Source organism: Poecilia reticulata, chromosome 2 (genome assembly GCF_904066995.2).
Source record: "Poecilia reticulata chromosome 2, P_reticulata-male-v2, whole genome shotgun sequence".
Lineage (NCBI taxonomy): Eukaryota > Metazoa > Chordata > Actinopteri > Cyprinodontiformes > Poeciliidae > Poecilia > Poecilia reticulata.
In genome coordinates, this window is record NC_088831.1 from 41,114,581 (window position 1) to 41,135,659 (window position 21,079).

General features: G+C 31.5%; 1 protein-coding gene and 1 long non-coding RNA gene across 2 annotated transcripts; one reads left to right on the forward strand and one right to left on the reverse strand.

Moving 5' to 3' along the window:
- Positions 1 to 60: 60 nt before the first annotated feature.
- LOC145553763 (uncharacterized) lies at positions 61 to 13,302 on the reverse strand. The gene is made up of 21 exons (XM_081612650.1): positions 13,103 to 13,302; positions 11,377 to 11,466; positions 10,117 to 10,206; positions 6,319 to 6,408; positions 5,526 to 5,555; positions 5,070 to 5,117; positions 4,872 to 4,919; positions 4,647 to 4,694; positions 4,242 to 4,289; positions 4,077 to 4,124; positions 3,926 to 3,973; positions 3,685 to 3,732; positions 1,926 to 1,973; positions 1,747 to 1,794; positions 1,539 to 1,586; positions 1,355 to 1,402; positions 970 to 1,017; positions 529 to 576; positions 384 to 410; positions 220 to 267; positions 61 to 142 (listed from the first exon to the last, which is right to left on the reverse strand). Exons 1-21 carry the CDS (start codon positions 13,111 to 13,113, stop codon positions 61 to 63), a joined length of 1,092 nt encoding a protein of 363 aa, XP_081468776.1. The 5' UTR covers positions 13,114 to 13,302.
- Positions 13,303 to 14,188: 886 nt separating this feature from the next.
- LOC145554253 (uncharacterized) lies at positions 14,189 to 15,776 on the forward strand. The gene is made up of 4 exons (XR_014090285.1): positions 14,189 to 14,555; positions 15,334 to 15,483; positions 15,594 to 15,638; positions 15,735 to 15,776. It is a non-coding gene; the product is annotated as an uncharacterized LOC145554253 (long non-coding RNA).
- Positions 15,777 to 21,079: the final 5,303 nt, after the last annotated feature.

The following is a 21,079-nucleotide window of genomic DNA, read 5'->3' on the forward strand; positions in this document are numbered from 1 at the left end:
TTAACAAATCGTTTTTGAACCTTCAGGAAGTTTAAATGATGTTTAAAGTAATAACTCACTTTAACTCTCCCGTAAATACAGACTGAAAACTGACCTGATCTCCTGGAGCTCATTTTCATGAACAGTCTTTTCCTCAGTCAGTCTGAATTAAAGACATAACAGATCATGTTCTTCATAAAACAGATTTAACAAGAACATTATATTGTTGTGTGAACAAACCTTTTATTAGCTGATTCTAGTTGTTCTTCTTTATTAATGAGCACAGATCTGAGAATGAGAATGAAGAAAACAATTTCTGAAAATCCTCAATGTGTTTGTTTACTGCAACCCCAAACCATATAGTCTAGTTATTGTCCAAGTAAAATAAATATGTAGAAAATTACCTGACTGTCTGGAGCTCATTGTTCAGCCTGTGATAAAGAAGCAATAGATAAATATTCTTATTGATTTTGCAGTAAAATGAACTGAAACACCCAGGTTTTTATCTCATATTATAATTTATTTCAGGTTTTTGTGAGAAGAAAATACCTTTCATTGACTGATATCAGTTCTTCTTCTTTCTGTTTTAGAGCAGATCTATAAAAGGTGAAATTATTTGCATTAGAAACATGTCAGTAAATAAATCAGAAATCTTCTGAGTCTCTTCATCTAATCAAGAAAAAGTTTGTGCTTCATCAAAATGATGAATTTCAAACTTCCAAAAAAGGGAAATTCACCACTAGAGTTTCTTCTTACTGTCAATGTTTTAATTTTAATAAACACAAATAACTAAAAAAATGCTGACATGGACAAGCAGATTAATAATGTTAACTGCAATGTCTTTTAGTTATTGATTTAGGTTCTTCTAATGCATTAAAACATATTTTTAAAGCAAATAATAAAAATGTGTTCTTTTGATCAATGTTCATTAAATAAACATGTTCTTCAGTCATTATTCAAAGCTAAAATAGATACAGAAACAAATCGTACCTCGTCTGCTGGAGCTCAGCTACATAATTACTCTGGATTTCAGGCAGGCTGTTAAAAAAGAGACATTTATAACAGACTGACTTTCTAATCAAAGGAAAAAAACTGCTAAGTTGCATTATTTTAACTATTTCCAGGTCAACTAAACTATTAAACTTTTCACATGTCAAACTGGAAGAACGGTGCATTGAACCCTAATGTGTTATAAACTACAGCATCAAAGTATCTTTGACTGGCTGACATCAGCTGTACTTCTTCTTCTTTCCTGACTAGCCGGCAAGTTAAAATGCTGCGAATACAGAAAAATAGCACATCTCTAACTTATTCACATGCTAAAAAACTTGATCAATCTTTTATTCTGAAGTTAGACTTTTTAGAAAAGGTTTACCTCGCACTTTGAAGTTCATTTTCATCAGAAGTCTTTGCTTCAATCAGCCTGTGTAAAACATAACAGATAAAAACTATTCTTCAAATTTGTGTTTTCAAATTTCATTTCAGAAACAAACTAGTTAAACATTCGGAATTAAAATATTTTAAACTCTATTGTGTTTTATGAGGTTTTTGAGCCATACGTCTGAAGAGCTGAATTCAGTTCTTCTTCTTTTTGCTTCAACTCAGATCTGTAGAGTTAAGGGAGATATGTCAAAGACAACAGTGTTATTTTAAGCTAAATGTTGAATATCAACTTCATAAATCTTTACATGAACTCATGCTGCCTCTGTCAAATTTTATCATAAGTTTCCAACAGAAATGAATGTTGGATTCATGACCTTTACACACCTTGCCTGAAGAAGTTTGTTTTCATATGAAGTTCTTGTTTCATTAAGTCTGTTGAAAATATGACATGAAAACACATCAAACATGTATTTTTTTCAATGCTTTTTCTTAATGTAAACCAACCAGCCAACAGTTGTAAAACTATGAATTGTTATATCTTCATCTGTATTTTATTGACGTACCTTTGATCAGCTGCTTTTAGTTCATTTCCTCTCTGCTCCAGGGCAGATCTGTGACAAAACGTTTTCACCATAAATTTATATGAAAATGCTATGTATTAATTAAAACAGTACATTTTGACATTTAATACAGGTTACTTCCTTATGCCTACAATCAGAAGTCGAATGCCCTATTTGGAGTCCCATCTGTAACTTATCTGGTACCGTGTTAAAATGGTAAAAACTGATATTAGGAAGAAAACCCAGATACATAAACCTCTCCTTCACTGTTCAAGATGTTCAAACTGTTCAGTTTGAGATATGATCTCATCCATATACTACAGGAGCAGTCCACATAGTTAACTACTAAATCCTCACACTTACTGCACTTTCACTCCAAACACTTGACAAATGGAACCAATAAATAGGTTTCAAACATATTACTACAGAAACTATGCAACGACCAGTAAAAGCAAGGTTCTCCCTTAAGATTTGTTAAAATATTTTTGCTGTAAAATCTACAGCAAAAACAGCAAAAGCATTGGTTAGAAATCGGTTTGTTCCAAACAGCTACACTGGGTCAGAACAGTGAAGTACCATATTTTCCACACTATAAGACGCACCTAAAAACCTTCAATGTCCTCAAAAGCCGACAGTGCACCTTATAATCCGGTGCGCCTTATATATGGACCAATATTGAACCACAACAAGTCTAGCAACAACAAGAGGGAGTTTCTCGATTGATTTTTACCCAGAAAGCACATGGGCAAAAACCGTTAGTGAAACGGTCACTGCGACTGACTAGCATATATTCCATTGAGGGAAAGTAGCTTTAATTCCTCATATGTTAACATAAAGGCTCGTTTTGAAGTATAAGCTGCTACTTACAGGCATTGCTTCGAAGAACTCGACCTGGAATGCGGCGTTCATAACAGACACGTGTGTTCATCTGCTCTACCGCTAGCAAACAACCGTACTGATTAAATAACATAAAAGTCAAGCAGTTCCCTAAAAGACCAACAGATGGCAGCAATGCGCCATGCAAAACAAAACACCCACAGTTTACAGGACACACTTCCTGCTAAAGAGCCCCCTGGTGGTTGAAGAAAAATCCACATATAAACCGGAAAATACAATATATGAAAAAAATCTGAATGCTCTCTGGTATTGTTCAGGGGGGCGGACCAAATGTGGCGGCGGGCCGGATGCGGGCCGTAGTTTGGGGACCACTGATCTAGTGGATGCATAACGTAACTCCAGCGTCTATTCTATGCGCCTTATAATGCGGTGCACCTTATATATGAAAAAAGTTTTAAAATAGGCCATTCATTGAAGGTGCGCCTTATAATCCGATGTGCCTTATAGTGCAGAAAATAAGGTACACAATTTCATAAAAACAGCCATTATCCAATTTCTGATAAATAGGAGGAAATAATAAACCAGATAGTTTTCTGTGAGCTTTCCTGAAGATGCCAACAGAACGCTTCACAAAAGATCAGGAATTAGCATCTACAGGTTTAAGCAAGAAACTATGCTCTCAGTTGCAGATGTCTCTGTTAGCACTCACAGCAAAGTAATCATTGTCTTAACAAGTTGCACTTACAGTTGGAGTCACAAGTGTTTGTAAATCTCACTAATGGCTAATTTCCATGGGAGATGTTAACAAGAACCAAATCCATGGACATTACACATCTAAAGTTCATAACTTTGCTCAACATTCAACCATGTTGATTTGGTGATTCAGTGTTGGGGTCATCAGAAAGCTGACTCACAAAACACTAACCTAATTTGTTCGAGGTCACTTTCATGCAAGGTCTGTGTTTGAGTCAATCTGTGTTAAAAATATAGCATTCAAAAACTCTTCACAATAGATTCTACAAAATTATTAACTTTTATGTGAACAGAGTGACAGTATCTATGAATAGATTCATTGAGGTTGTCCTTCAGTCTATTCCCTGAACTATATCATATTTATGCTGTTAAACACATGTTCATGCTGTAAATATGCTATATTTGTGCCGTACCTTTCTTTGACTGATTTCAGTTCCTCCTCATTTTTTCTAAGATCAGATCTATAAATGAGGACATCATGTGTAAAGGAGATGCATCAGTGAATAATTTCATATTAAGGTATTGACTCTGTGATGACATCATATTGACAATAAGGACATGTACCTAATCTCATGAAGCTCCTTCTCATGTAACGTCTTCATTTCAGTCAGTCTGCAGTAAAGATACCAGAATAATCCGAACAGTTTGAGGAGTGAAATCATGGAACTGAGACTCTCAGAAATCTTTACTTGGATCATAATTTGTTATTGCAGATTGAGGGAACAATACCTTTGATTGGCTGAGTCCAGTTCATCTTGTTTTTGTTTAAGTTCAGATCTGAATGACGAATAGAATGAGTGAAAATCTTTTATCATTATTTTGAGACAAATTATAAATCACAAGGGCCATTTTGTCAATTGATGAAATTACAAAGTGCCCTCCTGTTGTCCTCATTTTCTGTGTATAGGGAAAACACATACAAATCTCGGTCATTTTGACCCGAGGACAACAGGAGGGTTCACTGCATGTTTATTGCAAACCAACCTCAACTGAAAGGAGGCATATTTCAAAAGGAAATGTGATTAAGTTATATAAGGTTTATATAGAATCGCAAGAGTTTTATGTTCATGTAAACTTAAACTCTATGATCAGTAAATATATTCTAGTCATGGTCCCATATAAAAATAAAAATACCTCATCGCTTGTAGCTCTTTTTCATGGGATGTTTTTGTCTCCGTCAATCTGTTTTAAAATATGACAGATACAAACTTATAACACAGATATGCTGCAGAAGTTCAACAGCATTCTAGTGTGCTTCAGGATTTCACCATAAAATTAAGATTATTTTAATTTAAGACAAATTTAGAAAGTCAGAAGTAAATTTTTTTACCAATATTTTTTGTAGCTTCCTAGCATTACCTTTCATTAGCTGCTCCCTCTTCTTTTTCCTTTTGTTCTAAAGTTTCCCTGCAGAGGTGAAAATTAACAATTCAAATATTGAGGAATAATTGTATTAAATGTCATCTCAGCTAAATTTTTTATGAACATTGAGGAACAGAAGTCTATGTTTTAAGTAATAATTTCTGAGAATCATTGAAGACACTGAATAATACTGACTTGATCTCCTGGATCTTCTTTTCATGAGAAGTCTGAGTCTCAATCAGTCTGAGTTAAAGACATAACAGATCATGTTCTTCATAAATAGATTAACAGGAACATCAGAAAACTTGTAATACATTAAACTTCTTTTATGACGATTAAATAAGCAAAGTTAGAATAAATGTTACAGTTGGCATCCTGATATCTGGGGTTGAAATATATTCTGTTTGCTTGTTGTGTGAAAAATACCTTTTATTAACTGATTCAAGCTCATTTTCTTTTTGTTCGAGGTCGTCTCTAAATAGTGAAGAATAAAATGTGTGAATATTTCTAATGTGAGACAAATAGTACATATCTTGAAGTACTGGTATTGCTCTTAAAACTTGACTTTATGTCTTTATGTTATGTAAATATTCTAGTCAATTAATGTCCAATCACATTGTTATGAGTTTATAGATTGATTGAAGAACTCACTTTGTTTGCTGAAGTTCATTTTCACAAGACCTAAGACTCCCAAAAAAGCACAGGATGAAAAGTTACATTAAAATTTACACCAATATAAAAGTGTTATTACAGTGGCAAGAGATTTTATTCCCACCAATTTAAAATTATAAAAATATGAAACATGTATGAAAATGTAGTAAAGTCTTCATTTCTCCAATAATGGACCATGAATGAACAGTCCTCATCCAGCCCTACATGAACTTTACCATCTCACATTCTCTTCATTTCCACAACTCTAAATGGTAGTCTTATAAGTTTATAATGTATTCTGGAGTTAAAAATTGATCAATTCAATGCAATAAAAAACTCTGTTTGCCTCCTGAAAGATGTTTTCTACTGCTTGTATTTGTTTTAGATGATTTGTAACTTTTTCAGATCATTTGGTCATTAGAGACGTTTTCTGTATGCCAACTGAAACTGAGCTCAGCTTTCTGAAAAAAAAAAATAGTTTAATCACATGTAGTTTATGGTTTTATTGGGGGAAACTTTCCAACATAAAACCAGGTTGGAATCAATATTTTTTTTGCTTAATAAATGAAATAATTTTCCATTTGTGTTTTACATTTACTCAGGTCTTTAATGGTTTAACGTTTAAACGTTTAATGGTCTGAAACATTTCAGTGTGACATAAAAGAAAAAAGATAAAACATCTACATAGTCAAACACTTTTTCATTGTACGGTATATTATATCATTTTCAAAAGATTATTTGCACAATTTAAAAAATTAAGGTTACCACACAGCATCTGGAGTCTTCACCTCACCTTATTCTCTCTTCCTCAACTTGTTGAGATTCTTTAGACTTTTTTGACTTTTCTAGTTTGTTTGGCTTTTTTGGCGTTTTCTTACATTGACTGTAGAGGAAAAAATTAATATATTTAGCATAAAACATGATGCTAAAACAGACATACAAACGAATAAATATGTGGTCTTTTCAAGTTGATAATTTTGTCAATCCAGTGCATTAAAAAAACGTTTTCTATAGATTTTGCACACATCACTTCCAAAAATCTTGATTCTCTCCTAATAATTTCTATTTTCTGGGAAGCAGCAGGTTATTCTGGTTGTGAGGAAACTCAGGCCCTCACAGCATCAACATTATATATTTTGTTGTTGGTATCATGTTGTTTTTAATCAAATGTTGTTTTATCTCAGATGCAATGAAACATATCTTTCACAAAGATTATTATATTTTAATATTTTGACATATATAATAATATTTTAAGACATTTATAGGTCCCCTATTAATCCTCCAATTGATGTGATTTTGTCTCACCTTTTTTTGCATATTAAAGTTGTGAACTTTGACCTTTACAGAGGTAAATGTGGCCTGCAGCACTTCATTTGTTATTATGTGCTTTTTGCAACCTCCTGTCTTCATTATCTATTTGTTTGTGGTATAATTTGATCATGCCAGTAACTCTTGTTGCTTGGTTTATTAATTTGTGAATTTATTTATTAATTAATTTATTTAGTAAAAAAATCACTATGTAAGTAACAGATGTAATTGACTTTGTATGTTATCCTTTTGTGAATAATTTCTTTAGATTGAGACACCACTTACAAGTGGTTTTCTTATTCTGTGTTGAACTGAACTCAGATTCCTAAAAACCTGGTAAATCACAACTGATTCATGTTCTAACAATTTTTTTTAAATGAATTACTTTTATCTCATGTATTTTTGTTATTACTCGGGTTTTCTGTGTATCATAACCAGTGGTGGGAAGTAACGAAGTACAAGTACGTCGTTACTGTACTTAAGTACAATTTTAGTGTATCTGTACTTTACTTAAGTATATTTAATAATGGGTACTTTCTACTTTTACTCTACTACATTTTACAGTAAATATCTGTACTTTCTACTTTACTACATTTCTACAAAACTGTCGCGTTACTCGTTACATCCAAGTCGCATTGTGTTTTTTTTTTTTCCCGTTAAAATGTGAAGTTCAGGGATTTAAGGTGGCGCCGTAAAATCCAAGCAATAACGTGACTTAGTGTCTGTTGTCACCCATCGACTCCCCCTTTACTCGCACGCGGAGCTCCAAGACATGCGCAGTGGCTTTCTCTGAGCGTCAGTAATATAATAGTACGGAAGCGCTGCATAAATCATAAGATATGGCGACATGTAAAATCAGCAGCGCTTCGCTTTCATAGACGGGGGGACTTTGTCCAATTTTTAACGTCACTTGGAAGGAAAGCTTTAAGAAAGGTAAGCTCCGTGGACGTGATGCTAGCAAAGCTAGCTGTATTGACTGAGACACATGTTGCATCTGCGATGACTGACATGTCGCATATATGGGACAATGCTGTGACCAAAGTGCAATATTGTAATATGACATTCATGGACGATCCGATTCTTCTAGACGGATCTTGACTAAGTCCTATAGTACTGAAGCCTCAGTGAGAGCCGTTCTTTGTTCTTGTAATGCTCTGCGTACACTGCAGTAGCTATTTTATTTCATTAAAATATATTTGTATTTAATTGGTGAATAAATAAAACAAGAACGTAGGAACACAGAGCATGCTCATTGCTCTTTGTTTTCGTCACCTGTCATGGTGGCAGACGTTGCAGCAGGAGGGAGGATGAGAACAGTCACAGTGCTCCTCCTGCTTGGTTACTTCTTGCTTATTGGGCCTTGGACAGTGTTCATAGTTGAGCGTTGTTAATTGCTATGTTTAATGGTGCAGACAATTATTATTTCTGACATTGGCAATATGGGCAACCGCACAGGGCGTTATTTTTTTAGGGATGGCAGGAGACCTCTGTGGATCTTGGCACAGAGATGAAAGCAAAACAGAATGAAGAAGAGTTTGAATTGATACTGGTTAAATTTATTTCAGCTCTAATTATTTAATATCTAGGTGGGAAAGTGAATCTTTCAGATCAATTTGAGAAGCAATTTTGATAGGTGCACTAAATTTTATTGTCATGTAGCGCGGGGTGCTGGTTTTGATTTGGTCTTGGGTTCAGTGGTCCAGACAACTCTGCTACGAGGCTCCTTGGTTCCATGTCCTCCTCTGCCAGTTGGATTTCTTTCAAAATAAATGTGTGGCAAAAAAAGTGAAGTTCATGCTATGGTAGGACAGGAGACAAAATGTTTCCATCCCTGAAATTATGATGCATAGAATCATATATCTAAGTCTAAACTATGTTACAGAGTAAACGTAATAAAAACATGCTTTATCTGTGGCATATCAGTACACTTAATGATATTAGTGATTAGGCAATGCATTCAGCAAGTACTTTTACTTTTAATACTTAAGTATTTTTAAAAACCAGTACTTTTTTACTTTTACTTAAGTAAAATGTTAATGTGGTACTTTGACTTTTACTTGAGTACATTTTTGTCTGTGTATTTGTACTTTTACTTAAGTACATTTTTTGAGTACTTTCTCCACCACTGATCATAACCTTTTCAGAAAAAATAATTAAGTATGACCAAAAAGCAAAGATTGAGGAAGTCGTCTTTTTGTTTTATTTTGGGTTTTTTTTCACAACTTTGTATTTTCGGTGACACTTATTAAAGAGAGCACTGCTGTCATGTTACTCACATCCCTTAATTAAATTGTGAGGAAGTTTCACTTTTGGTTCTTATGTTAAAGACTCCAATCTACCAGTGGCCAAGAAATTTTGCATGCAGAATGAGATCCTTGGAATCATAATGATAATCATGTAGAACACCAAAGTAACATAATCTCATTTCCCAGTATGAGTTTTGTTGGTTTCTCTACAATAATGTTGTAGCTGAAATGAGGTATGACAGTTCATTTTCACCAGACCTAAGACTGTCAAAAATATCACAGGATGAAAAGTTACATGAAAATTGAAACCAATATAAAAGTGTTATTACAGTGGCAAGAGATTTTATTCCCACCAACTTAAAATTATAAAAATATGAAACATGTGTGAAAATGTAGTAAAGTCTTAATTTCTCCAATAATGGACCACGAATGAACAATGCCAATTTTTTGTCCTCATCCAGCCCTACGTGAACTTTACCATCTCACATTCTCTTCATTTCCACAACTCTAAATGATAGTCTTATAAGTTTATAATGCATTCTGGAGTTAAACATTGATCAATTCAATGCAATAAAAAACTCTGTTTGCCTCCTGAAAGATGTTTTCTACTGCTTGTATTTGTTTTAGATGATTTGTAACTTTTCCAGATCATTTGGTCATTAGAGACGTTTTCTGTATGCCAAGTGAAACTGAGCTCAGCTTTCTGAAAAAAAAAAAAAATAGTTTAATCACATGTAGTTTACGGATTTATTGGGGGAAACTTTCCAACATAAAACCAGGTTGGAATTAATATTTTTTTTTGCTTAATAAATGAAATAGTTTTCCATTTGTGTTTTACATTTACTCAGGTCTTTATTCAATAATAACATTAGTTTAATGGTCTGAAACATTTCAGTGTGACATAAAAGAAAAAAGATAAAACATCTACATGGTCAAACACTTTTTCATTGTACGGTATATTATATCATTTTCAAAAGATTATTTGCACAATTTTAAAAATTAAGGTTACCACACAGCATCTGGAGTCTTCACCTCACCTTATTCTCTCTTCCTCAACTTGTTGAGATTCTTGAGACTTTTTTGACTTTTCTTGTTTTTTCGGCCTTTTTGGCTTTTTCCTACCTTGACTGTAGAGGAAAAAATTAATATATTTAGCATAAAACATGATGCTAAAACAGACATACAAACGAATAAATATGTGGTCTTTTCAAGTTGATAATTTTGTCAATCCAGTGCATTAAAAAAACGTTTTCTATAGATTTTGCACACATCACTTCCAAAAATCTTGATTCTCTCCTAATGATTTCTATTTTCTGGGAAGCAGCAGGTTATTCTGGTTGTGAGGAAACTCAGGCCCTCACAGCATCAACATTATATATTTTGTTGTTGGTATCATGTTGTTTTTAATCAAATGTTGTTTTATCTCAGATACAATGAAACATATCTTTCACAAAGATTATTATATTTTAATATTTTGACATATATAATAATATTTTAAGACATTTATAGGTTTCCTATTAATCCTCCAATTGATGTGATTTTGTCTCACCTTTCTTTGCATATTAAAGTTGTGAACTTTGACCTTTACAGAGGTAAATGTGGCCTGCTGCACTTCATTTGTTATTATGTGCTTTTTGCAACCTCCTGTCTTCATTATCTATTTGTTTGTGATATAATTTGATCATGCCAGTAACTCTTGTTGCTTGGTTTATTAATTTGTGAATAATGACTCATATTGTGGTTTTAGTAAAAAAATCACTTTGTAAGTAACAGATGTAATTGACTTTGTATGTTATCCTTTTGTGAATAATTTCTTTAGATTGAGACACCACTTACAAGTGGTTTCCTGATTCTGTGTTGAACTGAACTCAGATTCCTAAAAACCTGGTAAATCACAACTGATTCATGTTCTAACAAAATTTTTTTTAAATGAATTACTTTAATCTCATGTATTTTTGTTATTACTCGGGTTTTCTGTGTATCATAACTTTTTCAGAAAAAATAATTAAGTATGACCAAAAAGCAAAGATTGAGGAAGTCGTCTTTTTGTTTTATTTTGGGGTTTTTTTCACAGCTTTGTATTTTTGGTGACACTTATTAAAGAGAGCACTGCTGTCATGTTACTCACATCCCTTAATGGTCTGAAACATTTCAGTGTGACATAAAAGAAAAAAGATAAAACATCTACATGGTCAAACACTTTTTCATTGTACGGTATATTATATCATTTTCAAAAGATTATTCGCACAATTTAAAAAATTAAGGTTGCCACACAGCATCTGGAGTCTTCACCTTACCTTATTCTCTCTTCCTCAACTTGTTGAGATTCTTGAGACTTTTTTGACTTTTCTAGTTTTTTCGGCCTTTTTGGTTTTTTCTTACATGGACTGTAGAGGAAAAAAATTAACATATTTAGCATAAAACATGATGCTAAAACAGACATACAAACGTATAAATATGTGGTCTTTTCAAGTTGATAATTTTGTCAATCCAGTGCATTAAAAAAACTTTTTCTATAGATTTTGCACACATCACTTCCAAAAATCTTGATTCTCTCCTAATGATTTCTATTTTCTGGGAAGCAGCAGGTTATTCTGGTTGTGAGGAAACTCAGGCCCTCACAGCATCAACATTATATATTTTGTTGTTGGTATCATGTTGTTTTTAATCAAATGTTTTTTTATCTCAAATACAATGAAACATATCTTTCACAAAGATTATTATATTTTAATATTTTGACATATATAATAATATTTTAAGACATTTATAGGTCCCCTATTAATCCTCCAATTGATGTGATTTTGTCTCACCTTTTTTTGCATATTAAAGTTGTGAACTTTGACCTTTACAGAGGTAAATGTGGCCTGCAGCACTTCATTTGTTATTATGTGCTTTTTGCAACCTCCTGTCTTCATTATCTATTTGTTTGTGATATAATTTGATCATGCCAGTAACTCTTGTTGCTTGGTTTATTAATTTGTGAATAATGACTCATATTGTGGTTTTAGTAAAATCTCAAAGGCAAAAAAATCACTTTGTAAGTAACAGATGTAATTGACTTTGTATGTTATCCTTTTGTGAATAATTTCTTTAGATTGAGACACCACTTACAAGTGGTTTTCTTATTCTGTGTTGAACTGAACTCAGATTCCTAAAAACCTGGTAAATCACAACTGATTCATGTTCTAACAAAATTTTTTTAAATGACTTTTATCTCATGTATTTTTGTTATTACTCGGGTTTTCTGTGTATCATAACTTTTTCAGAAAAAATAATTAAGTATGACCAAAACGCAAAGATTGAGGAAGTCGTCTTTTTGTTTTATTTTTATTTTTTTTCACAGCTTTGTATTTTTAGTTACATTTATTAAAGAGAGCCCTGCTGTCATGTTACTCACATCCCTTAATTAAATTGTGAGGAAGTTTCACTTTTGGTTCTTATGTTAAAGACTCCAATCTACCAGTGGCCAAGAAATTTTGCATGGAGAATGAGATCCTTGGAATCATAATGATAATCATGTAGAATACCAAAGTAACATAATCTCATTTCCCAGTATGAGTTTGTTGGTTTCTCTACAATAATGTTGTAGCTGAAATGAGGTATGACAACTAATAATGTCACTTCCTTGTAGTGCAGGAAAAACTCCCCAATATAATCTGAACATTATTATTCATCCACCTGAACAGTAGAGGTCGCTGTTGTGCAGATCTGTCATTTACCACTGAATAATTTTCTCTCATTATATACAATTTTGATGTATCTCACATCTTCATAAACATTCATGAAACTAATAATTTAGCAACTAATAATTTAACTCTAAGTCATCTGCTGTTGACTTACAGTTAAAATGTTTAAATACAATTCATCTTTTGGGTGTTATGATCCAGTAATTCCTGCCTGCACACTGAGGCAGAACTGATTGGCTCTTTTCTTCTCTGATTGCATATTAATTTATCATTAACATACTTTTAAATCAACAGGTTTAATATCACTGAGATACTACTGTAAAGATATTTCTCTTACCAGTTCCCCATTATGACTCGTCTCTCTCTGTTCTGATCTGTCCGTCTACATCAGTCTGTCTGTGGCGTCGACCGTAGAAAACACAAGTGCATTCTGATGAAGTTCAGTATCTCTTTTACTTTTTACTTGTCATCAGGACTTACTGGTTTCTGGAATGTGTGACTCATTAATCACTGGCCGACTTCAGCACTGCACCAAGAAGATGTGCTACTGAGTTAAACAAAAGAATTCAACAAATCAAGTTTTAAAACAGTGGGAGAAAACAACATCTAATTTTTTGATGAATATAAAAATTATCAAAACAAATCTCAGCTTTGGAAATAGCTCTACAACATTAACAATTTACAGAAATCAATGAAACCTTTATTCTACATATAATAAATCTTTTTACTCAAGCAGAATCTAAAAATGGAGAGTATTTGTGCATTCAGCCAGTCCCACTGTTCAAAGCACCACAAGATGTCACAGTTTCTTCATTTTAAAAAGCTAAAAAAGTCATCCTGCCTTCTCTTGAAAGTTCATGGCTAAAACATTCATTGATGAACATTTTGTATTTAATGAGAAACATATAAAAATCTGACTTCCTTAAATTTATCCCTCTATTTTTAAGACCAACTGCATATTTGCAGGGTTCGAGTTTAGACCAGCCTTATGAGAGGACTAATAAAAAATGTAATTCAAATCATACTTTTCTGACATGCCCTTTAGTTCCAACATCAAAAACATACAGGAAATGCGTCTGTCTTCACATTGTACAGAAGACACACTGTTGCATTGCAATGCATAATTACTGTGTTGTTATTGTACAAATGTTAAATTAATGTTAAACATGCAGTCAAAAGGAATCATTTCAAAATGCTGATAAAGAGTTTTAGTCGTCTAAGACATGAAAATCCAGATTTCTTAAGAAGAAATCAACTGAACTTCATTTGAAGTTGCTTTGTATTTACACATTCAGGATAAACTTTTCCAAAATTGCTCTGGTGTATAATGAGTGAACATTATCAACTAAAATGTAATTGGTTTTATGAAACTGAATAATAAAGAGCATCGTTTTGACTGCTCGTAAATTTCAGTTATCAGAATAGTAGTGAGAAGAAAACTTCCTTCAAGGAATGAAAGAGACTTTCATTTTATTAATCAAAGATTTAACCAACTTCCTCTTCAAAAGCAAAAGGATGAAAAAAATTTACAGATCTTGATTATGAGTTTCATTCTCTCTTTAATCAATAATCATCTAAACAGAAAGATACTTTATGCAGTGAATAATGTAACTGGGACTGGAGCCAAAAGTGTTTTTCTTGAAGCTGTGAAACCTGTTAGGTAAGATGTCTGAGGATCAACAGCAGCTTTTACATTTAAGTTACTTCTTGACAAAGTCAAACCAACAGCGACTGAGAAGAGACCAGAGAGTCAAACAGGCAGCGAGTCGATACTTTGACAAAATCACAAGGTAGGAAAATTTATTCCTAGCATTATTACATCAAATATTTTTATAATTATTAACAGAGACAATAGTTCTTTTTCTTGTAAATTGTTGTTAAATCACAATGCAAACCTTTTCTGTGAGGCAGATGGAAAGTGTATCAAACTGGTGGTGACCATGTGGAGATAATACCTTAATGCACAAAGTCATTCACACTTTCAGGAAGAGAGACCATTTGGTATCAGATTCAAGCCTTGTTTTGATAACAAATCCTGATTTCATTAAGTCAATGTTAAGAGTGGAAAATTAAAACCAGTTCATTTTCTACTCATAACAGACCTACTGATATCTCTGTATAGATCTGTAACTTCCAGAACTGCAGTAGCTCTTCTTGACTCAACTGTGCATCATAAATTTGCTGCTGAATGAATGTTTTCTGTATGATCATAAAACTCATTGTTGCTGAGTTCACCTGAGATTTATTAATAAATAATAAAAATGTGTGATGGAATAATTGTGTGTTTCATTATAATTTTGAATATTTTCAACAGTATGTTTGATTCCAAAGAAATTAAAAACCAGATGCAGAGCACTCTGTTACTACTGGGCATCTACCATAGATATATGAATGATACAGAAGTGTATTAAAAACAATACTGCTGAAATGATTTGATTATTTGACTTAATATCTATAACTTTATTTACTATTTTGCTTTTTCCCCCTGACATTTTATAATTGCTCAAAGTTTGGGACAAATTCTGTGATCAGAAACAATTTGTAAATAGCAAAATTTTCAATCTACAGAAATCTTGAGAAAGTAAAGAATAAGAAGGGAAAACAAAGTGAACACAAATGTATTACATGGCAAAATTTGATGGATGTTTTGATTAATAAAAAAAAAACCCAGAGGGGCAGCATGAGTGAACCCGAGGAAGAGGATAAATTATATGAACCGTGAGTAGATAGTTTTACTTTCTACAGGGAAAAAGATCTATTAAAGTTCAAACCAACTACTGACAATAAAAAAGAATCAATTATAGATAAGAATTTGATGTATTCAACAGAAAAACTAACATGGAAGATGAAACCAGAAGACAGCAAATCGAGCAGTAAGAAATTTAATATGATGAAACATGTCTGAGTGTTTCCTCATCTCCTGCTTTAAAAACAAACAGTTTGAACTAAAATCGTTTTTGAATCTGCAGAAATCTTTCAAACGAAAATGAAGAAAATACATCTGAAAGCAGGTAAATATTTTAATATATTCCACAAAACATTTTTGATTAATTTATTAATTTCTAAAACTTAGAATGACATTAAAGGTTGGAGAATTTTAGTAAAATATTCTAGGAATTAAAGAACTAATATCATTTTTAACCTGCAGAAATCTTCCAAACAAAAATAAAGAAAATACAACTGAAAGCAGGTAAATATATAATCAATACTAAGAAGCATTTTGATGGAATGAATAGTTTCTGAAACTTAAAGTCAATAAAGTTGAAGAATTGTAGAAAAACTTGTTGACCTTAAAGAACCATGTTGTGAACAGGACTGCTGGGACACAGGAAGTAACAGATGAACATCAGGAAGTGAAGTAAGTTTTTAAAAACAGGAATTGATGGAACTCGACTAACTTTAAAATATCTAATGGTCCAAATAAAGTTTGCCCTGCTGATGGTTTGGGACATTTTAATGACATTTTTATCCACAGAAAACCTGATGACCAAAACAGTGATGATAAAAGCAGGTACATTGAAAAAGTACATTTTTAAATAATGTGGAAAATATTTTAATTCATAAGATTAAAACCTTTGAAGATGTAGAAGAATTTTACAAAAATACTAATAAATATTTCAACAGTGTTGAAAACATGGATGGAGCAACAAAAACACAGTAAGAAATTTAATATTACTATGAAACATGTCTGATTGTTCCTCTGTTGATTCATTAACTACTTAAAAACAAACAATTGAACTAATATCATTTTATTCTGCAGAAATCTTTCAAACGAAAATGGAGAAAATACAACTGAAAGCAGGTAAATATTTTAATATATTCAAGAAAAACCTTTTACTGATTTTTCATTCATAAATCTTAAAATGTCAAAGAGTTTGATAATTAAAAAAAAAAACATGTTGACCTTAAAGAACCATGTTGTGAACAGGACTGCTGGACACAGGAAGTAACAGATGAACATCAGGAAGTGAAGTAAGTTTTTAAAAACAGGAATTGATGGAACTCGACTAACTTTAAAATATCTAATGGTCCAATTAAAGTTTTGCTATGCTGATGGTTTGAGACATTTTTAATGATATTTTTATCCACAGAAAACCTGATGACCAAAACAGTGATGATAAAAGCAGGTACATTGAACAAGTACATTTGAAATAATGTGGACAATATTATACTTTATTAGTAAAATTAAAACCTTTGAAGATGTAGAAGAATTTACAAAAAATTGCTGAAAAAAAAATATTTCAACAGTGTTGAAAACATGGAAGGAGAAATAAAAACACAGCAAATCGAACAGTAAGAAATTTAATATTATGATGAAACATGTCTGATTGTTTCCTCTGTTGATTCATTTCCTGCTTTAAAAACAGTTTCAACTAATATAATTTTATTCTGCAGAAATCTTCAAACGAAAATGAAGAAAATACATCTGAAAGCAGGTAAATATTTTAATATATTCCACAAAACATTTTTGATTAATTTATTAATTTCTAAAACTTAGAATGACATAAAAGGTTGGATAATTTAGTAAAATATTCTAGGAATTAAAGAACTAATATCACTTTAACCTGCAGAAATCTTCCAAACAAAATAAAGAAAATACAACTGAAAGCAGGTAAATATATAATCAATACTAAGAAGCATTTTGATGGAATGAATAGTTTCTGAAACTTAAAGTCAGATAAAGTTGAAGAATTGTAGAAAAACTTGTTGACCTTAAAGAACCATGTTGTGAACAGGACTGCTGGGACACAGGAAGTAACAGATGAACATCAGGAAGTGAAGTAAGTTTTTTAAAAACAGGAATTGATGGAACTCGACTAACTTTAAAATATCTAATGGTCCAATTAAAGTTTGCTCTGCTGATGGTTTGGGACATTTTTAATGATATTTTTATCCACAGAAAACCTGATGACCAAAACAGTGATGATAAAAGCAGGTACATTGAAAAGTACATTTTTAAATAATGTGGAAAATATTTAATTTTATAAGATTAAAACCTTTGAAGATGTAGAAGAATTTTACAAAAATTACGAATAAATATTTTCAACAGTGTTGAAAACATGGATGGAGCAACAAAAACACAGTAAGAAATTTAATATTACTATGAAACATGTCTGATTGTTTCCTCTGTTGATTCATTAACTACTTTAAAAACAAACAATTTGAACTAATATCATTTTATTCTGCAGAAATCTTTCAAACGAAAATGGAGAAAATACAACTGAAAGCAGGTAAATATTTTAATATATTCAAGAAAAACCTTTTACTGATTTTTTCATTCATAAATCTTAAAATGTCAAAGAGTTTTGATAATTTAAAAAAAAAAACATGTTGACCTTAAAGAACCATGTTGTGAACAGGACTGCTGGGACACAGGAAGTAACAGATGAACATCAGGAAGTGAAGTAAGTTTTTAAAAACAGGAATTGATGGAACTCAACTAACTTTAAAATATCTAATGGTCCAATTAAAGTTTTGCTATGCTGATGGTTTGGGACATTTTAATGATATTTTATCCACAGAAAACCTGATGACCAAAACAGTGATGATAAAAGCAGGTACATTGAACAAGTACATTTATTATATAATGTGGACAATATTATAATTTATTAGTAAAATTAAAACATTTGAAGATGTAGAAGCATTTTACACAAATTACTAACAAATAATTATTTTCAACAGTGTTGAAAACATGGAAGGAGAAATAAAAACACAGCAAATCGAACAGTAAGAAATTAATATTATGATGAAACATGTCTGATTGTTTCCTCTGTTGATTCATTTCCTGCTTTAAAAACAGTTTCAACTAATATAATTTTATTCTGCAGAAATCTTTCAAACGAAAATGAAGAAAATACATCTGAAAGCAGGTAAATATTTTAATATATTCCACAAAACATTTTTGATTAATTTATTAATTTCTAAAACTTAGAATGACATAAAAGGTTGGATAATTTTAGTAAAATATTCTAGGAATTAAAGAACTAATATCATTTTAACCTGCAGAAATCTTCCAAACAAAAATGGAGAAAATACAACTGAAAGCAGGTAAATATATAATCAATAGTAAGAAGCATTTTGATGGAATGAATAGTTTCTGAAACTTAAAGTCAGATAAAGTTGAAGAATTGTAGAAAAACTTGTTGACCTTAAAGAACCATGTTGTGAACAGGACTGCTGGGACACAGGAAGTAACAGATGAACATCAGGAAGTGAAGTAAGTTTTTTAAAAACAGGATTTGATGGAACTCGACTAACTTTAAAATATCTAATGGTCCAATTAAAGTTTTGCTCTGCTGATGATTTGGGACATTTTTAATGATATTTTTTATCCACAGAAAACCTGATGACCAAAACAGTGATGATAAAAGCAGGTACATTGAACAAGTACATTTTTAAATAATGTGGAAAATATTTTAATTTCATAAGATTAAAACCTTTGAAGATGTAGAAGAATTNTACAAAAATTACTAATAAATATTTCAACAGTGTTGAAAACATGGATGGAGCAACAAAAACACAGTAAGAAATTTAATATTACTATAAACATGTCTGATTGTTTCCTCTGTTGATTCATTAACTACTTTAAAAACAAACAATTTGAACTAATATCATTTTTATTCTGCAGAAATCTTTCAAACGAAAATGGAGAAAATACAACTGAAAGCAGGTAAATATTTAATATATTCAAGAAAAACCTTTTACTGATTTTTCATTCATAAATCTTAAAATGTCAAAGAGTTTTGATAATTTAAAAAAAAACATGTTGACCTTAAAGAACCATGTTGTGAACAGGACTGCTGGGACACAGGAAGTAACAGATGAACATCAGGAAGTGAAGTAAGTTTTTTAAAAACAGGAATTGATGGAACTCGACTAACTTTAAAATATCTAATGGTCCAATTAAAGTTTTGCTCTGCTGATGGTTTGGGACATTTTAATGATGTTTTATCCACAGAAAACCTGATGACCAAAACAGTGATGATAAAAGCAGGTACATTGAACAAGTACATTTGAAATAATGTGGACAATATTATACTTTATTAGTAAATTAAAACCTTTGAAGATGTAGAAGAATTTTACAAAAAATTGCTGAAAAAAAAAATATTTTCAACAGTGTTGAAAACATGGATGGAGCAACAAAAACACAGCATATCGAGCAGTAAGAAATTTAATATTATGATGAAACATGTCTGATTGTTTCCTCTGTTGATTCATTTCCTGCTTTAAAAACAAACAATTTACACTAATATCATTTTTATTCTGCAGAAATCTTTCAAACGAAAATGAAGAAAATACATCTGAAAGCAGGTAAATATTTAATATATTCCACAAAACATTTTTGATTAATTTATTAATTTCTAAAACTTAGAATGACATAAAAGGTTGGATAATTTTAGTAAAATATTCTAGGAATTAAAGAACTAATATCACTTTTAACCTGCAGAAATCTTCCAAACAAAAATAAAGAAAATACAACTGAAAGCAGGTAAATATATAATCAATACTAAGAAGCATTTTGATGGAATGAATAGTTTCTGAAACTTAAAGTCAGATAAAGTTGAAGAATTGTAGAAAAACTTGTTGACATTAAAGAACCATGTTGTGAACAGGACTGCTGGGACACAGGAAGTAAAAGATGAACAGCAGGAAGTGAAGTAAGTTATTAAAAACAGGATTTGATGGAACTCGACTAACTTTAAAATATCTAATGATCCAATTAAAGTTTTGCTCTGCTGATGGTTTGGGACATTTTAATGATATTATTTATCAACAGAAAACCTGATGACCAAAACAGTGATGATAAAAGCAGGTACATTGAAAAAGTACATTTTTAAATAATGTGGAAAATATTTTAATTTCATAAGATTAAAACCTTTGAAGATGTAGAAGAATTTTACAAAAATTACGAATAAATATTTTCAACAGTGTTGAAAACATGGATGGAGCAACAAAAACACAGTAAGAAATTTAATATTACTATGAAACATGTCTGATTGTTTCCTCTGTTGATTCATTAACTACTTTAAAAACAAACAATTTGAACTAATATCATTTTATTCTGCAGAAATCTTTCAAACGAAAATGGAGAAAATACAACTGAAAGCAGGTAAATATTTTAATATATTCAAGAAAAACCTTTACTGATTTTTCATTCATAAATCTTAAAATGTCAAAGAGTTTTGATAATTTAAAAAAAAACATGTTGACCTTAAAGAACCATGTTGTGAACAGGACTGCTGGGACACAGGAAGTAACAGATGAACATCAGGAAGTGAAGTAAGTTTTTAAAACAGGAATTGATGGAACTCAA